The 18809-nt window shown below is 43.8% G+C and overlaps 1 protein-coding gene across 1 annotated transcript in view; it reads left to right on the top strand.

Moving 5' to 3' along the window:
* The window catches only part of PARP12 (poly(ADP-ribose) polymerase family member 12), a 51716-nt gene extending 34854 nt beyond the window's left edge, over window positions 1-16862 (top strand). Inside the window, exons 7-12 of the mRNA XM_080665506.1 lie at window positions 762-903; window positions 3612-3708; window positions 11454-11529; window positions 13352-13482; window positions 14378-14529; window positions 15805-16862. Of these exons, the coding sequence (XP_080521632.1) occupies window positions 762-903; window positions 3612-3708; window positions 11454-11529; window positions 13352-13482; window positions 14378-14529; window positions 15805-16127 (921 nt within the window). The 3' untranslated portion in view covers window positions 16128-16862. The remainder of the gene's footprint in view (window positions 1-761; window positions 904-3611; window positions 3709-11453; window positions 11530-13351; window positions 13483-14377; window positions 14530-15804) is intronic.
* The last annotated feature ends 1947 nt before the right edge of the window (window positions 16863-18809 follow it).

The raw sequence follows: 18809 nt of genomic DNA, 5'->3' as shown, positions 1-18809 counted from the left end.
TTTTTCCAGGCGCTGTGCTAAGTGCCCTGAATGTCTTATTTTAATTACTTTCCAACCCTTTGAGGATGGTATGATACTATTGTAATGATAGGAGTACTATTATTATTCCTGTTATGGAGTTGAGATAATCGAGGTTCAGAGAGGTTAAAATAACTTGCCAAGGTTATAGAGTAAATAGGGTTTGGGGCTAGAATTCAAGCTCAGTTTATCCCAAAATCTTAGATATCCTATAGGTAATTGTAATGAGAGTAAGAGATTAAAATGGATAATTGAAAAAATAGAAGAGCTCTCCAAGGGATCAAAAAAAAAAAAAAAAGAAAAAAAAAAAGAAAACAAGGAGGGCTGTCCTCTGACTAAAGGATGGAAGGAACAAGATGAGATGGAAAAGGGGCAACATTGCTCAGGCTGTCCAGTCAGGCAGTGTTTGAGGATTCTCTCTTGATGTTTCCCCTTCATTTGAATGCTGTGTAATCCACTATGAGTCACTGAATACCCTCTCCTCCATTGCTCCCATCATGGTTATCCTGGTTAGCAGCACCCATATTTATAATTTATTTTCCCAGGCAGCTTTTAGGAAGCAGTTGTGTTGGCTTCTGTTCCATGCCTTGCTCTCCTGCCATATCTCTGCTCCTATCGTGCCTCCCCCATGATACTAATTCCACTGTGACCAAGTCTGCAACATGGCAAGGACAGCACCAGTGTTTGTCTTCATCACTGTAGATTCTTGCCTTCATGAAGTATCTGTTTTTTTTGCCTTGCAGGGCATGGAGCACCCCACTACCACCGTCAGCAGCAGCGATTTGGAGAAGGCATACCTGGCATACTGTGCACCAGGATCTGAGACTCAGGCAGCCATTCTCAAGTTCCAGGCTGGAAAGCACAAATACGAGTTAGACTTCAGAGGTACTTACTGACTTACCCAACAGGGTCTGGTCATCTGCTGGCTGTGCCTTTTCCACATAAACCCTGGACGAACTGTTCACACATTGAGGCCCAGGGAAAAAAAGGAAGGGTGATTACTGCTCTGAAATGCTTCCCATATAGAAAGGGAGACAGAGCTATAAACAGATGATGCCAGTCCAGCAGAATCAAAGAGAAACTGCCTGAGAGTGAGTGAGGGGGAGGGCAAGTGGACCCTGAGGAGGGGATAGGAGCCCAAACAGTGGAGGGAGTGACAAGCAGGGTCAGCACTTGTGCAGTGGTGGTTGTCCTGTTGGCCATGGCCAAGTCCCTCTGTGTCTGAGGATTAACCTTAGTCCCCAACAAGTGTCGTTGTGTTTCTGCTATGCAGCTTTGCCTTATACTCCCCAGTGTGGTAACATTAATATCATCTTTTCTTCAGCATAGATGAGTTGCCAGGTTAAACACGTGGCAGAAACATACATTAACTAAAAGTTGCTGGGAAGCATATTTTTGTGTGCCATGGTGGCCTGAAACTGGACCTTAAGTGACTTGTCCCTTTTGCCTTGACAGACAGACACTCTGGCTAGGTCTTCCAGTGACCTGGCCAAAGAGTGAGGATTTTTATTTTTAAGTTTTAGTTTTTCTAAAACTTGTCTTAAGCCATTTCCAGATGGATTTAAAGTGGACTTTCTTTTAAACACAGTTGACTGTTTTCTCTATTTTTGTGGAGGGCAGCAAAGTGTCTTCAGTGAATTACCCTAAAGCCACTTTAATTGCCTGTTTTTAGTCGTTTTTGCTTGTGGTTTTGTAGCACTGGTGGTTTTGCTTAATGTAGAATGGCTGCTGCCTCGATGGGCCTTTACAGGGATCTTAAAGTGTCTACTACTCTTCAGTGAGAACTGCTTACCACCCTTTAGCATCGGTTGGCAAACACCAACCAATCCAGTCTGACAAATGCAGATTCCCAAAAGGGACAGTGAGAGGTATGCAAAATATTAAAAGTCAGGACTGCCCTGAAGATCAAGTCTATATAACTATCACCCAACTGGTTGCTGCTGTTTGAAATATTTATTAAACTATTGAGAATATCAAAACAACTAAACCAAAAATGTCAGGTGCAACCTTGATCACTCTCAACCTAGGTCATACTTCTAGGGGACAGAAGAGAAAGTCAGGTGAGGGTGGGTAAGAGCTCACACATGTGGTTGACTGCAAACTGCAGTGTGAGGAAAATCATGCTTCAAGCTCACCTTGGTAGACACAGTTTTTTGTTGGTGGTAGATAGCAGTAGCCACAAGAAGCTTGAGATGAGTTAACTTCTATCCTCACAACCTCACTACTAGATATAATGAAAGCAAGTTTCAGACCCAAATCTGCCACTCACAGTCATAAATTAAAGAAATACATAACAAACCAAATGACTTGTTCTGTAGGATTGGGAAAGACTCAGCTGTCCTTTTAGGGACTCATGTCATAAAAGAGTCACTCAAGGTAAGGATTCTAGAGGAGAGGCTGAATTCTGACATTTGTTAGCTGGTATCAGTCAGAATCCCCAGTCAGGGCTTACTTAGGGACTTAACCTTGTGTATCCTCTTTAAGGGTAAATTTGGAAAAAGGCCTCACTTTAGTCTGCCCATGGGAGCATAGGAATTGAGTCTCACATACACGTCTTGAATAACTTTTAATTTCACTAGTGAAAAGCCCATTTAAGATTCATCACAATGTTAGTGAACAGGTCAATAAAATTTGTATGCTAATTAACAGAGTAGTGAGAGCTTGAACAGTGGATAGTAAAGGGGGTTGTAGTAGCAGGATCTGAATTATGGGCTCCCATTAGAACATGGGGGAACCCCTAGGAGTGCCTGATCTTTTTCTTAAATATATTTTTATTGATTTCAGAGAGGAAGGAAGAGGGAGAAAGAGATAGAAACATCAGTGATGAAAGAGAATCATTGATCAGCTCAGGAGTGCCTGATCTTGATGACCTACTGGGCAGTAGCATAGGGAACACACACTTCAAGTGCAGTAAGATAAGTTACAGATATATACAAATTAATATAAAATGCTTTTTAAATGAAAAAAGTTATTTTTGTACCCTAGGTGCAGAAAGTAAGACTTGACAAGGTTTTCTTGGTAGGTGGAGACATATAATTTAACTTGTAGGAGGTATTCATGGTTTTTCAACTCAAAGGGTGTCCCTTTCACCCTCAGGATGAATCTCAGGTTCTTAGGGATGGGCATGGGACGAGAAATTTGCTGATTAAAAATGGTACGGGTTTTACAAGATTAAGAAATACTGTACTGCTATAGAGTCAGTTTAAGAGAAGTCATAGGAGTAAAATTATTATATTAACTCTAAATCCCACTGGCTCAAGATGTGATAATTTGTTCTCAGGCTGGGCTGAAGTTTTTTTATATCCAGACTGGGAAAAATTGCTGAGCAAAATAATAGTTTAAACAAGATCGGAAGGAACAATTTAAAAGCACTCATATATAATTGATGTGTCAATTACTAATCATTCATCTATTCATTAAACCCCGTCTCCTAAGGATTGCTATTTTCTTATGAATATTTGAAATAGGTAAAACTGCCTTATTTTTAACATACTGATTCTGGGGTCTATATGTTTGGATTAGCTTTCAAACCCATTTAATTTGTTCATTAAACACTGACATTTGTGTGTGTGTGTTTATTTTTTATTTTGCAGTCTTTATTCAGAGAAACCTGGTCTATGGTACATTCAGAAAGGTTTGTCGGAGACCCAAATACGTGTCTCCTCAGGATGTAAAGGCGAAGCAAACCAGGTAAATGGGGTTGGGAAACTTGTCACTTATGGTGTGTATCGGTTGAGGTGTGCTCTGCTGAGTACAGAAAACTTCAGACTGGTTAAAGCATTAAAGAGCTTTTTGGCCGTGTAACTGAGTGCCCAAGTACTCTTGGTGTCCAAGTATTCTGGGCCTGGCCCTTGATCTTTTTGAGTTTTTGCTATTACAAGTATAACCCCACAAAGGATGATCTGGTGTATGTGCTGTTTTATATTTGTGGAGCTGGGTCATCAGGTTAGAGTCCTAAAAGGTCAATTCATGTTCCTCTTCATGAGGTTGAGCCATTATGCATTTGTCCCAGAATGCATGGGGTGCCAGTTTTCCTTGACTTTGCCAACAGAGTGGTGAAGCTTTTAGATCTTTACCATTTTTCATAGGTGGGAAAGGGCATATCAGTGAATTTTAATTTGTTTTCTCTTATAAGTAAGGCTTACTATTTTTTCCTAACATGTAAGAGCCAATTTCCTATCTCATTCTATGGACTATTTGTGTTTTTGTCTATTTTTCTGTCAACCTTTTGGTATTTTTCTTAAATAGAATTTTTTTATCTATTAGAGAGATGAACCCTTGATTTGTTATATAAATTATAAATATTTTCTCCTGGTTTGTCTTTTGGATTTGTTTATGAATCTCAGGATCTTAGGGATGGGCATGGGACAAGAAATTTGCTGATTAAAAATGGTACATAATGGTACACAGACATACTTATTTTTATTTATTTTTTTAGTTAAATGTATCAGTCTCTTCTATGTATTGCTTCTGGATTTAGAATGTTGGTCAACTATGACTGCTCCCACTTTTGGAAGTCATTTTTGACTCTTCAGAGCCTACCGTAGGCATAGTTTGTCTTTTTCCTAAGACTGGATCTCTTTGGGGCCATAAGCAAACGCCACACATCAGAAATAAAAATGGTGTTTTTGCTCAAATTCAGACTATGATATGAGTGATTCAGAATCTTTCCTCTCCATAATCTGAGTAGTACATGATGCAGTGATGTATGGTTCTTCCCTCTAACCTGTTGTCATAACTCCAGCAGGCAAATCTGCTTGGGTCTCCTTGGCCACCTGGGACTCTTAGGGTTGGTCACTTTCAGAAACAAGTTCTCTATTTAAAACAGTTAACAGAGTCACAGTTGTGTAATGGAAAGTTCAAAATGGCATTTACATATAAGGTATCTGGTTTAGTTCCTTCCTATCTTTCCACCCTCCATGGAAATGGTTTATTCATGTAACTGGGTCTTATTTTTTCCTTTTTTTAAAACTTCTTTTAAATATTTTTTTGTTATTTAATCTTTTCCTTTCCACTAGTTTGGAAGTTATACATTGTGTTAGTATTTTTTTTAAAGGCCACACTAAAAATTACAACACGTATTCTTCACTTAGGTATAAGTCAGTTTAATTGATTGCCCTCCTGTTAAATTATATAAGGACCTTTATATAATTTACTAGAGTCCTGGTGCATGAAATTTGAGCACTTGAGGGGGTTGTCCCTCAGCCTGGCCTGCGCCCTCTCACAGTCCAGGAGCCCTTGGGGGATGTCCGACTGACAGCTGTCCGACTGTCAGGGAGCAGGCCTAAGCCGTCAGTTGGACATCGTTAGCACTGCCGTGATCTCCCGCCACCACTGCTGCACTCACCAGCTGTGAACCTGGCTTCTGGCTGAGCGGTGCTCGCCCTGTGGGAGTGCACTGACCTCCAGAGTGCAGCTCCTGTGTTGAGCGTCTGCTCCCTGGTGGTCAGTGCGCATCATAGTGACTGGTCGTTCTGCCATTTGGTCGATTTGCATATTAGCCTTTTATTATACAGGATTCCATTTACTTTTCTCTTGACTTATTATTTTTAAAAATTTTTATTTATTTTTTAAATATATTTTTATTGATTTTAGAGAGGAAGGGAGAGGGAGAGAGAGAAACATCAATGATGAGAGAGAATCATTGATTGGCTGCCCCACACTGGGGATTGAACCCGCAACCCGGGCATGGAATCGAAACGTGACAGGGAATCGAACCGTGATCTCCTGGTTCATAGGTCAATGCTCCACCACTGAGCCATGCCAGCCAGGTGACTTATACTAGGTGTACCGGTTAATAATAGCAGATTTTGTAATAAAAGAAAACACAATAATTTCAAGAGAAACATCAAAAGTGCTTTATTCAAAGTAATGTCCATCGCTAGCTACACATTTCCCCATCTTTCAGGTAATTTGTGGATACCATCCCAATAGAATTTTTCTTGTTTTGTGGCAAACCATTCAGAGACCCAATTTTCTACTGCTTCGTACATTTTGAAGTGCTGCTCAGAAAGTACGTGTGCCATCAATTGGAACAAGTGGTAATCTGAAGGACCAAGGTCTGGTGAATACAGCTGGTGGGTTAATACATCCCAGGCAAGATCTTTTAATGTGTCTTTAACTGGTTTTGCAGTGTGTGATGGTGCATCATCATGAAGCAAAATTACTTTGCCGTGTCTTCTGGAACATTCTGGTCGTTTTACAATCAAAGAGTGGTTCAAATTGATTATTTGTTGTCGGTAGTGATCAGTATTAACGGTTTCACCTGGTTTTAGAAGTTCATAATACACCACAACTTCCTGATCCCACCAAACACAGAGCATTGTCTTCTTTCTGAAGTGATTTGGCCTTGCAGCCGATGTTGGTGGTTGACCTGGATCAAACCATGATTTTGTGTGTTTGGGATTTTCAAAATAAATCCACTTTTCATCACCAGTCACAATTCAATGCAAAACAGACTGACTTTTTGCCGTTGAAGCAACATTTTACTGATGACTTTTTGGTTTTCCATTTGTCTTTGGTTCAGTTGGTGTGGCACCCATTTTCCTTCCTTTAAAATCTTTCCCAATTATTAAAAAGTATTAAAAAAAAAAAAAGCCCTAACCGGTTTGCCCTAACCGGTTTGGCTCAGTGGATAGAGCATCGGCCTTTGGACTGAAGGTTCCCAGGTTCAATTCCGGTCAAGGGCATGTACCTTGGTTGCGGGCACATACCCAGTAGGTAGTGTGCAGGAGGCAGCTGATCGATGTTTCTCTCTCATTGATGTTTCTAACTCTCTATCCCTCTCCCTTCCTCTCTGTAAAAAAATCAATACAATATATTAAAAAGTATTTAAAAAAATCTTTCCCATTGCTTGTAAATGATTGGAAATTGTTTGCTGAGCAATGTTTAATCTTTCTGCAAGTTGTTTTTGATTTTGACACACATGTTCATCCAGTAATGCTTGTAATTGTTGGGTCTTCAAACTTTTTCAGTTGATCTGGACATTCTTTGTCTTTCACATTGAAATCATCACTTTTAAAGCATTTAAACCAGTGTTCACAAGTATCTTGAGATGGAGCATGTTCACCATAAGCTTCCCAGAGTATACGATAACTTTCAGCAGCACTTTTCTTCAAAATAAAGTAATGAATTAAAACTTCCTGCAAATGCTCTTTTTTTGGCATGAAATTCGACATTTTTAAGCATAAAAATATCTATGATGTTAACACCTTCAGCAAATTTGACATATGAAGTTTTGAAGCTTGTCAGTACAACAAAATAGCATACATATAAAATCGCATATACGTCAATATATGTGTAACTCCATCTACTGAAAAAAATCTGCATTATTAACTGGTACACCTAGTATTATTTTTTAATTTAATGAGGCACTGTTATTTTATACTATGAACATTTCATTAAATTTACATTCTTATCATTTTCTTTGTCCTTTCAAATTTCCTTAGATGAAGGTCTGTTGGAAAACTGGGCGGGGGGGGACTAATTTGTTTTATTGGGGAGGGGGTGTTTATTAATTTGTTTTTAAAATTTTATTTTACTGTATTTTTTCCATTACCATTTATCACCTTTGTGTCTTCTTACACTTCCACCCACCCCACCCCACCGAAATCACATCACTACTTTCCATGTCCTTGAGTTCTCTCTCTCTTTTTTTTTTTTTTTTGCTCAATCCCTTCACACACCAGAGCTGTCTACCTGTTTTCTATCTATGAATCTGTCTCTATTTTCTTGTTTTAATCCTCACCTGAGGATATTTTTCCATTGATTTCTAGAGAGAGTGGAAGGGAGGGAGGAGCAGGGAGGGAGAGAGAAAGAGAGAGGAGCATTGATGTAAGAGAGACATCGATTGGTTGCCTCCTGCATGCACCCCCACTGGAGCTGGGAACCTGCAACCGAGGTATGTGCCCTTGACTAGGAATCAAACTTTGACCCTTCAGTACTCGCACCATTGCTTTAACCATTGAGCCAAACCAGTCAGGGCTGTCTCTGTTTTCTCGGTAGTTCAGTTTATTCATTAAATTCCACATATGAGTTAAATTTTATGGTACCTTTCTTTCTCTGACTGGCTTATTTCACTTAGCACAATGTTCTCCCAGTCCATCCATGCTGTGGCAATGGGTAAAATTTCCATTGTGTAAATGTACCACAGCTTTTTTATTCACTCATCTGCTGGTGGTCATTTGGGCTGCTCCAAATTTTGGCTATTATAAATAATGCTGTAGTGAACTTAGGGCTACATATATTATTTTGAATTAGTGTTTCGGGTTTCTTTGGATAAATTTCCAGAAGTGGAATCACTGGGTCATAAGGCAGGTCTGTTTTTTAATTTTTTGAGGGTAACTCCTTATTGCTTCCACAGTGGCTGCACCAATCTGCATTCCCAACAGCAATGCATAAGGGTTCCCTTTTCTCCACATCCTCACCAACACTTGTTGTTTGTTGATTCATTGACGATAGCCTTTCTGACAGGTCTGAAGTGATATCTCATTGTGGTTTTAATTTGCATTTCTGTGATGATTAGTGGTGTTGAGCATCTTTTCATGTGTCTATTGACGATCTGTATGTCCTCTTTGGAGAAGCATCTGTTCAGGTCTTTTGCCCATTTTTTGATTGGATTGTTTGGGTTTTTTTTTATGTTGAGATTTTTATTATAAATTCATAAATTTTGGATATTAACCCCTTATCAGATGTATCATTGGCAAATATGTTCTCCCATTCAGTGGGTTGTCTTTTCATTTTGTTGATGGTTTTATTTTGCTGTGGGAAAACTGTGTTTTGTTTGAATATGTCTATTTTGTCCTCAACATTGAAAGATATTTTCTCTGGGTATAAATTTTTTGTTGTAGTTGTTTTCTCTCAGAACGTTGATGTCATTCCACTGTCCTCTGGTTTTCATTGCTGCTTTTGGGAAATCAACTGCCAGTTTAACTGGTACTTCTTTGCCTGAATCACTTTTTTCCCTTTGGTTACTTTTAAGATTTTCTGCTTATCTTAGTGTATGGATTCTCACTACAGCATGTCTCAGAATGTGTTTTAATTTTCCTGTTGGAGATACTTTGGGCTTCTTAAACCGCTAAGTTGGTGAATCTCATTAGTTCTCTTTGAAGATTGCCTTTACCTCGTTTTCTGTCCTCTCTTTGGATTTCAGTTGGATTCTGATCAAATTCAGGCTTTCTTACTCTCTTCTCCACATCTCAGCTTCTTCCCAATATTTTCTATCCCGTTACTGCTCTGGGCCATAGTCTGGAGAATTCTATTTCCCATATCATTCAGCTCAGTCATTCTCTCTTCAGGTGGTCGGATCTGCTAGTAAGCATGTCCATTGAATTATTACTATCAAGGATTGTATTTTATATTTCTAAAAGTTGTATTTGATTCTTTTTCAGATCCTTCAGGTCATATTATAGTTCCCTGTTCCTTGCATATGTTTTTAGTTTGTGTTTTATTTTTTTAAACATAGAAAGAATAGTTATTTTGTATTATGTCCAATAATTTCAGCAACTTAATTTGTTGTGGGCTTGTTTCTGGCTGATTCTTGCTCATTGCTTAGTTATTTTAAACTGTGCTATTTTCCTAGGCACGTTATTTGTGGGAGTTCTTTTAGGCTTAGGATGAAGGTCTCATGCCAGTAGAAATGGAATGTAGATCTAGCGTAGGAAGAACAGAGCATTTTGAAACTGAGTAGCAATGAAATGGAGAGACATGGAGGCGCAGCTGCTGGCCAGGCCTGGAGAGAAAGAGAGAGGCAAGTGCTGATCAACAGCTGCCGCAGAGGCTGCGGATCAGACCCTGCTTCTCTCTTCAGGCCTCTCTCCAGGCCTGATTAGCAGCCCCCTCGGTGGTTAGTGCTGGGTCACTGTGTCTGCTGACTGCAGGACTGACTTCTGGTTGGTCAAGCCTCTGGTCATGATGGACCCAGGGTTTTTATATATTAGGATATGCCAAATATACCTCTCGAGGCTATAGTATATAATAAAAGTATAGTATGCAAATTGTCCCCTCGACTGGAGTCCTTTCGGGAGTTCGGCCAGGTGGCGGGGCTGGCCAGGGGAAGGGAGGGAGTACTCTGCCGGCTGCCGCCAGACGCTAGGGACCCTACCAGTGCACAAATTTCATTCACTGGGCCTCTAGTCTACACTAATAAAAGAGAAACATGCAAATTAACCATCACTCTGCTACACCCACAAGCCACGCCCACCAGCCAATCAGGAGCAAGTATGCAAATTAGTCCAACCAAGGTGGCGGCTGGCCACGGAGTGAGCAGGAGGTTTGGGTTTCCCTGGCAATGGAGGAAGCCAAGCTTTCTGCCCACTCTGGCTGGCCCTGGCCTCCGCTCAAGGCTACAAAGTTTCAGTTATAGAAGATAAATAAATCCCACATCCAAGGGCCTCTGCTTGGGTCGCCAGGGGGTGTGGCCGGCCTGCAAACCACCACAGGCCCCTCGCCCAGGCCACCCCACGCCCCAAGGGAACCCCTACCCTGATCCGGGACACCCTTCAGGGCAAACCAGCCGGCCCCCACCCGTGCACCAGGCCTCTATCCTCCTATCTAATAAAAGAGTAACATACAAATTGACCATCACTCCAACACACAAGATGGCTGCCCCTATGTGGTCAAAGATCCTGCCCCCATGTGGACACAAGATGGCCAGCAGGGGAGGGCAGTTGGGAGGGACCAGGCCTGCAAGGGAGGGCAGTTGGGGGTGATCAAGCCTGCAGGGGAGGGCAGTTAGGGGTGACCAGGCTGGCAGAGGAGGGAAGTTGGGGGAGACCAGGCCTGCAGGGGAGGGCAGTTAGGGGCAATCAGGCTGGCAGGGGAGCAGTTAGGCATCTATCAGGCTGTCAGGAGAGTGGTTAGGCGGTGATCAGATTGGCAGGCAGAAGTGGTTAGGGGCAATCAGGAAGGCAGACAGGCGAGCAGTAGGGAGCCAGCAGTCCTGGATTGTTACAGGGATGTCCGACTGCCCAGTAGGATCGGGCCTAAACGGGCAGTTGGACATCCCTCGAGGGGTCCCAGATTGGAGAGGGTGATGGCTGGGCTGAGGGGACGCCCCCCCCCCCCCCATGCACGAATTTTGTGCACTGGGCCTCTAGTTTGTAATAATAATTCAGAGCTCTTTGGTACAAATTTCAGAGCTCTTTGAATGTAAAAATCATGTCTGTGCTGCTTTAATTATATTCTCTCTCCCTATGTACAGGAGTTGAGATACAAGTGAGTATCCTCATTGTTTCAGTTTGGGCCACTTAGGCAAAGAGGAAAGTGCTCTCACAAGATGGATAGTATGCTTATGTGCTTCCTCTTCTCCCTGCTTTTAAAAAATGAGATGCTGATACTCGAGACAAGTGGTATTGGCTAGTGGAGGCCACCTGTGTGTGATAGTCTGTTGGTGTCTGCAAACCAAATGTCTTAGTGTTTTTGTTTACATTTTGTAGCAATGTCAAGTTTCAAGGTCCAAAGAGCATCCCAGACCATTGGGACCCCTCAGCCCTGCCGGACCCCGGCTTTAAGGTATGGGACTCATGTTGCCTTGGACTGGGGAGGAGAGTGTTCTTTGAGATCAGTGAGTATGAGTGATGTGCTGTTTCCTCCACCACTGAAGAAGCACGAGGGAGGACAGAAGAGGTATGTGTGGGGTTATTTTTTCAGGTTTTGGGGATTTTAAGGCTAGAGACCACCCAGGAGATGGCTGTGGTCCTGAGGGGAGAGGATGTATTGTGGATGGAGGACAGTGAGCTGGTAAATTTCTAGACAAGGTAGACATAGGAGCTGGGCTCAGCCAATGTATATTAGTTATACTAAGCAAGAAAAGGAAAAGAAACCACTGACTATGACAAGCGACATCTAGAAGGTAAATTTCTGTTGGAAGGTGCTAGATAATAGAAGACAAGAGAAGGAACACTCAATTGAGCAGCTCCTTTAAGGCCTGTCAGATTTTGGGTATTGCACTGAATTCAGTAGAGTACTCAGGCCAAGATCTGCCCCATCTATGTGGGGTACTCAGACTGGCCTCTGATGGCTAACTTCGTGCCAAGCATGTTGCAGACAGCTTTTACAACTGATTGTTACTGCCTTGGGAGGACTCTTCTTGTTGAGCTGACAAAGCTCACACAGACACCAGTGGCACAGGCAAGACCAGTGATAGTCAGGGTGAGTTGACAGCAGCACTCAGATGTCAGAGGACAAGGCAACCATATTGAGGGGATTAGGGCAGGCTCCACTGGGTCCACTTCCAAACGATGGCTGGTGCTTACACAGGTAGAGGTAAGAGAACATACAGGATGATGGGAACTGCACGTGAAGCAGCCCAAATCAGGACGTGGGATGTCAGGTGTATCTTGGATGGAGGGTGTGAATAGACATGGGAAGCAGGAGAAAGGTCAGGGCTGGGTTGTGCAATGCCTTGATCATGGGTTCAAGCAGAGGCCATGACAAGTATGGGAACCCATTAGGACCTCTGGTCTGGAAGGAGCAGGGCTGGTTTCCATACTTGAGGAAGAGGAGTTTAGCAGCCCATGAGATTGGAACAGGGAAACCAGAGTCAGGATTTGGGTTACAGGAGACCCATGGACATGCATGCCAAGTCCTGACATGTTGGGTCTTTGGGGGTGATGGTGAGGTGGCTGTTATAAGGCTGTAAATGGGGTAGAGGATGGTATAAAGGGACTCCCCAGAGATCCTCACATGGTCTATCACTGGATCAAACCTCATGGTGCTGGGAACAGGGAGGCTGATTATGTGGTCCAGGCTGCAAGTGCAGGAATTTGAGCATTGTCACTCTGTGTGACATTCAGTTGCTCTTGGTGAGGGGCCTCTCCTGGCCCATCAAAAGTGCTGTTTCCCAGAACAAGAAGCTAAGGGAAAGTTGGGCTCAGCTGAGAGGGATACAGTGGCCATGCTCCTGAGTTGCCATGTGCCCGTCTACCAGCTTGGCCTGTTAGTGCTTGTGGTGTGGGGCGTTCACGCAATGCTGCTGCCCGTGACAGCGTTTGCCCCCTCCACCAAATGTATGCCTTTCACATTTATTGACACCAACACTTTGGGCTTGTAGACTATGTAGTCTGCCTTGTGTGGGGTCAGAAGAGCAGGGACATCCTGAGAATACCTAGGATGGTGCTGATGTAAGCATCATACCTGTCCTTCGGGCAGGTTTCACAGTGAACACAAATTGCACACATTCTGTACCTGGAGAGACTGCCTCTTGGGGCAAAGGGGAGTGGTAATCACCTTCAGGGCTTGCTTCTGCAGTTCTAGCATTTTAGGAATAGCTTTGGGAAGAGAGCTGTACTTTATACTTAGATGATAACATAATAAAAATCTTTGCCCCTTGCAGCGGATCACCCTCAGTTCTTTCTCAGAAGAATATCAGAAGGTTTGCAATCTTTTTAACAATACACTGCCCTACTACTTTGTTCAGAAGATTGAGCGAGTCCAGAACCTGGCTCTCTGGGAAGTCTACCAGTGGTACGTTAAGGGCTTGCTCTCAGCAGGCTGATGACTTTGTCCCCTCACACTGTTACATAGTAGGCTAGCTGCTTACCAAATGGACTTCAGGAACAGTTCCAGATGGCAGTCACTGCTTGCCCAGTGCTGCTGGAATTGGGAACTGTATTCCTGATTTTTTATCTATCTCATCATCTTTATAGCTTAGTGCTGCATGTCCCCTCAGAGAGACGAGGGGACCGAGGCTTTTGTAGTGACAAAGCCAGCACTTGTATTCTGCCTCCCCGAAGATCAACAGGATGGTCCAGTATAAGCCACCCACATTCTGGAGAACATAAAGCTATTGTCCTGACAGCCAGAGAGTAGGGACCTTATTTTTTGCCTGAGAACCAGCATGTTCTTGGGCAGTTGTCCACGTGAGGTGAGGAGGAGAATCACAGCAGGTCACCATGGCAGGCCTGGGGTTCTGCTGACCTGTCCCCACAAAAGGTTGGAGCAGTCTCATCTGTGCTCTGGGCCCAGTGACAAAATCAAGTCTCATGGCGCTGGGAACTTACGGGAGAGAGGACACGGATGATGCCCCAATGATCAGCGGTCTCAGGCCCCCCCTGCTGAGCTCCATGAGGAAGCAAGGGGTAGGAACGAAGCACGCCTGTCTTCCAAGGCTGTCTGCGTTGGGAGTTCAGTTTTCTGCCAGAAGCCTAAGGCTGTGGAGGGCAAGGCTTCCCTCTGCTTTTCATCTAGGTCCTGTGTTCTACCTTTCCCTCTCTGGCCCAAGGCTGAAGTATCATGGACTTGGATCCATATCTCCTGGCCTCATGACACTTCCGATAAAATGTGTTTTCTTGGGTCAGGTGGCATGTATTTGGTGGTAAGTGCTGTCTCTCCAGCACACATTTCTCTCCTGTGATTCTAGGCAAAAAGGGCAGATGCAGAAGAGAAATGGAGGGAAGGCGGTGGATGAGAGGCAGCTGTTCCATGGCACCAGCACTGTTTTGGTTGATGCCATTTGCCAGCAGAATTTTGATTGGAGGGTCTGTGGTCTTCATGGCACTGCCTATGGCAAAGGTAAGGGTGAGGGCAGCTTGCACCAGCATAATCAGGCCTAACTGCACTGTCCAGGGCTCAGGAAACCGTTTTAAAGCAATTGATGGGGGGCGGGGGCAGTGTAAGCTGATAAGCCAGTTCATACTCAGTGAGGAATGGCTTTGCCATCTGTGGGGATGCCCAGCTGTTGGCTCCCTTCTCTCACTCCTTTGTGTGCAACCAGGAGCTGACCCAAGGGTTAGCATGGGCAGTCCTGCTTAGGCTGGGGTTTTGCTTCCTTAAGAGATGGGCCTATGTCCCTGTGGAGTGGAGGCCTCGGGAGATGGTGAGCATGAGTCAGGAGAGGAAAGGGGGTGCCTACCCAACCAACCCTGTGCCTGCACTATTTTGTAAGAATAGAAATCTGAACACCTCAGATACATGCATGTAAATATACCATTCTAGCTATTTGGTGAGTTATCTGAGTGTTTTTCTGTCTCGGTTATTTTTAAACTTTATTTGAACATAGTTTCAAGGAAAGTTGCAAGAATAATATTTTTAAAAGTCCTGCATACATTTACCTAGATTCACCTGTTTTAATATTTTGCCATGTTGGCTTTATCACCCCCCATTTTTTCGGATCCATTTGTAAGTATGTGGCATATGTCATACCTCTTCACCCTTTAACACCTCCTAAGAAAAAGGACATTCTCTTCTGTCATCACATGGTTAATAAATTGAAAAAAATGTCATAGTGATGTGATAGTATAATCAATAGTCCCTGTCCCAGTTCCATCAGTTGTCCATAACTTAGCCTTAGTCCAACGTGATGAGTATGGTGTCAGGATGGACGAGAGCCAGTGGAAGGTTGTAAATCCAAATGTATAAGTGGCAGCTTCCAACTCAGGTTCCCATTAAACAGGGTTCATAGTTGTATGCATTGGGCTGCCGGTGTGGTTCCATGTATGGGATCTTGGTCACTTTCCACACCAACCTTACTAAGTTGGGCATGACAGCCCCATTTTATAGCTGAGGAAACAGGTTTGGGGGTTAAGTAGTGTTATGCCCAGAGAGCCGTGTGATTTGACTGACATATTCAGAATGTGAAAGGAGTTTACTGTCTCAGTTTGGTGTCCCCTCTGATACCCTTCATGGAGAAGGCTAGAGAAAGAGGAAAGATGGAGGGAGGACAGGAGGAAGATACGACAGAGGAGCAGAGGCCATTGGCATTGCCTGGTTGGCAGGATGCTAGAGCCCCTCCTGCCCGGCTGCAGCTGTCCTCCCAGTGCCCAGCTAAGCCTGTGTGTGTTTTTGCAGGGAGCTACTTTGCCCGAGATGCTGCATATTCCCACCACTACAGCAAATCCGATTCGAACTGCTACACGATGTTCCTGGCTCGGGTGCTGGTGGGAGAGTTCACCCGAGGCGATGCCTCCTTAGTCCGCCCCCCCGCCAAGGAGGACCAGGGCAATGTTTTCTACGACAGCTGTGTGAACAGCATGTCAGACCCTTCTATCTTCGTGATCTTTGAGAAGCACCAGGTCTATCCAGAGTACGTCATCCAGTACACCTCCAGCAAGCCTCTGGCCGGGGCCTCCACCCTGTTCTCCCTGGCATCCTTTTTTGGTATCCGGCAGTGAGCACTAGGATGTATTTCATGCCTCTCAGGCTTGTTTTCCTTGAAATAGCTATTTGGGAAAGTTGTGTGTTTTTTTATAACAAAAAAGCTTTTAATGAACTGTTTAACATTGATGTCTCAATGAAGTTATGTTCTTAATCTCTTGATGATGGTAGTTTTGGTTTTAAGTAATTTTTGAGCTTGATATGGGCTAACCAATAGTGATTGTAGGTGAGATTTTTACTAGGGTAAGTTTTAGGTTTTACTATTTTTGTTGACTTTGCTACTGATTGGCACCAGGCACAGAGTTTCTAGTTAACTATTTTATGGATTGGTTTTAATTTTTAATAATTTCTGTCTATCTCTAGTGATTTGGTTTTTCAGGATCTTGGTGGCATCATTTGACTTTTTACAGCGTATGTATAGAAAAACATGTCTTGTGGACTAGGGTGGTGCAGTCATTGTGTCTGTTGCTCTGGTTCTAATCCAGGCAGCTCTTCTGCTGCTTCTCCTGGGCTCTGGCCTTGGAATTGGTTCATATATCACATTGTCAGACACATGGCTACTGTGGGGTGTCATTCAGTCCCTGCCGGTTTCCCTTTGTCATGGGCCTAGCTCATGAATGCTTGTCCCAGCATCTTCTAAGTGTGCTGGACGTCCTCTGAATATGGGTTTTATATCTTTATGAGATTTGAATATCTGTGCTACAAATGTCACAATATGGAAATAAAATAATATTTATCTCAAGTGGGTTATGACTGAAGTCCATTCTTCAACATTGTGTATTGAGTTCCTGCTGGGTACAGGAGCTTTTCTGGGTGTTGGAATGTAACAGAGCCCCTGTTATTGTCTTCGGAGGTGTTATGTGTAGTTTATCATGAAGCTGAAGAAGCCCCTTCCACAGCCCTAGGAGGGGCCCCAGCTATATGGTCACATGGTCATACATTTTGGTTAAATTTGCAAGAGTTACATCTTGATTTTTTTTTTCTTTTCCCCAACTCATACAAGTTCCAAGCTCCACAAAACCTAGAATCACTATATGTTGTGGACATGGAGGAGGTGGGTGTGTTCTTTGTATGTCTTCCACACACAGCAGGTTGTGGAGTCTCTGCTAGACACTGGCTGGCTCTTGTCCAGAGGCAGAGGGGCTGGCAGGGAGGCTTCATGATATGAGGCTGTCGGCCCCTTCCTGGGTGCTATACCCATTGGCCTCCCACGTTCAGTCTACAGCCACGGTCCTCTCATTATCTGCACTCTTCTTCCCGTCACCTTCCTAATACAATATGTTCACTCTCCACACGATGTCTCCAGTTCAGCTGGTTTGTCCTGTAGTTGTCAGATCCAAGCTATTTTCCATTCTTGGAACAGGGGTAGAGTGTGATCTGGAACTTGACATAGGTCAGCTAATCAGGCCAGAGGAGAATAGTTAAATGACCAGAAAAATGAAGAAGCAATGACAATACTGCCTTTTTCACCATCAGGACCTAGGTGTAGATGTTATGATTTTCAGAGCCTCCCAAATATTTCCCCCACATCCTGACTAATCTTGGAATTTCATTCATTGCTTTTTGATTAGGTCACTAGTCCTCCTACCATGTTGGTGGGGGGCCCGAGGGGTGTCAGAGAATTATTAAACAGGTGCTTGCCTGCTAAGTCTTTTTAAAAATATTTATGTATTGATTTTAGACGGGGGGGTGGGGGAAGGAAGAGAGAAAAAAATCTGCTGTCCCACTTATTTATGCAATCATAGGTTGCTTTTTAAAATTGTAAACATTTTTATTGATTTCAGAGAGGAAGGGAGAGGGAGATACAAACATCAGTGATGAAAAAGAATCATTAATCGGCTGCCTTCTGCACACCCCCCACTGGGGATCGAGCCCACAACCCAGGCATGGGCCCTGAAATCAAACCGTGACCTCCTGGTTCATAGATCGATGCTCAACCACTGTGTTATGCCGGCCAGTCATTGGTTGCTTCTTGTATGTGCCCTGATTGGGGATTGAGCCTGCAACCTTGGTGTATCGGGATGTTGCTCTAACCAATTGAGCTACCTGGCCAGGGATGCCTATTAAGTCTTAAATATAGATATACTGATCCTGTGCTTTTTAACCATCTGGCTGCTGGGAGCCGAGGAGTGGGAAGCAGGAATGGTCTTTTGGGGAATTTTAGTGGGAAGGATGGCAAGAGGAACCTGGGATGGGAGAGTACCAAATGCTCCAGAAAAGTCAAGTGAGCTATGAAGACTGCAGACAACATGGATTGGCTGACGTTTGAGAAAGCAAGTCAGGAAAACCAACTACATGGACTGGAAATTCAAGAGGAATGGGGTCCATGAGGCCAGGTTGTAGGGTGGGCTTGGGGAAAGCTGTTCCTCCTGTGTGGGCACAGGAGGCAGTGGGCACTGCAATGAGAAGTCAAAATGACCACGACTCAGAATGTTAATGCAAAGAGGTAGTGGGATCCAGGGCAAGTGTATGTGTGGTAGCCAAGACGTTGTCAGGGGCCCAGCTGAGATGCAGCTGGAGGGCTTTGTGGAGGACCCGTCAGTGCCATTTACTGCCCCGTGTTAGCTGGTGCTGGGCGTGAACAGTGGGCTTTAAACAGAGCCCGGGGATGTGTGAGTCCAGCGATTCTAGCCCATTAGGAAGCCTGACTGCTGTGTCTGGAGATTGTGACCACCTGCATGGAGAAGGGGAGGAAGCCA

This window comes from Plecotus auritus, assembly GCF_963455305.1.
Source record: "Plecotus auritus genome assembly, chromosome: 4".
NCBI classification, from domain to species: Eukaryota; Metazoa; Chordata; class Mammalia; order Chiroptera; family Vespertilionidae; genus Plecotus; species Plecotus auritus.
Note: the sequence above shows the minus strand (reverse complement) of the source record. Positions and strands in the feature narration are given on the sequence as shown.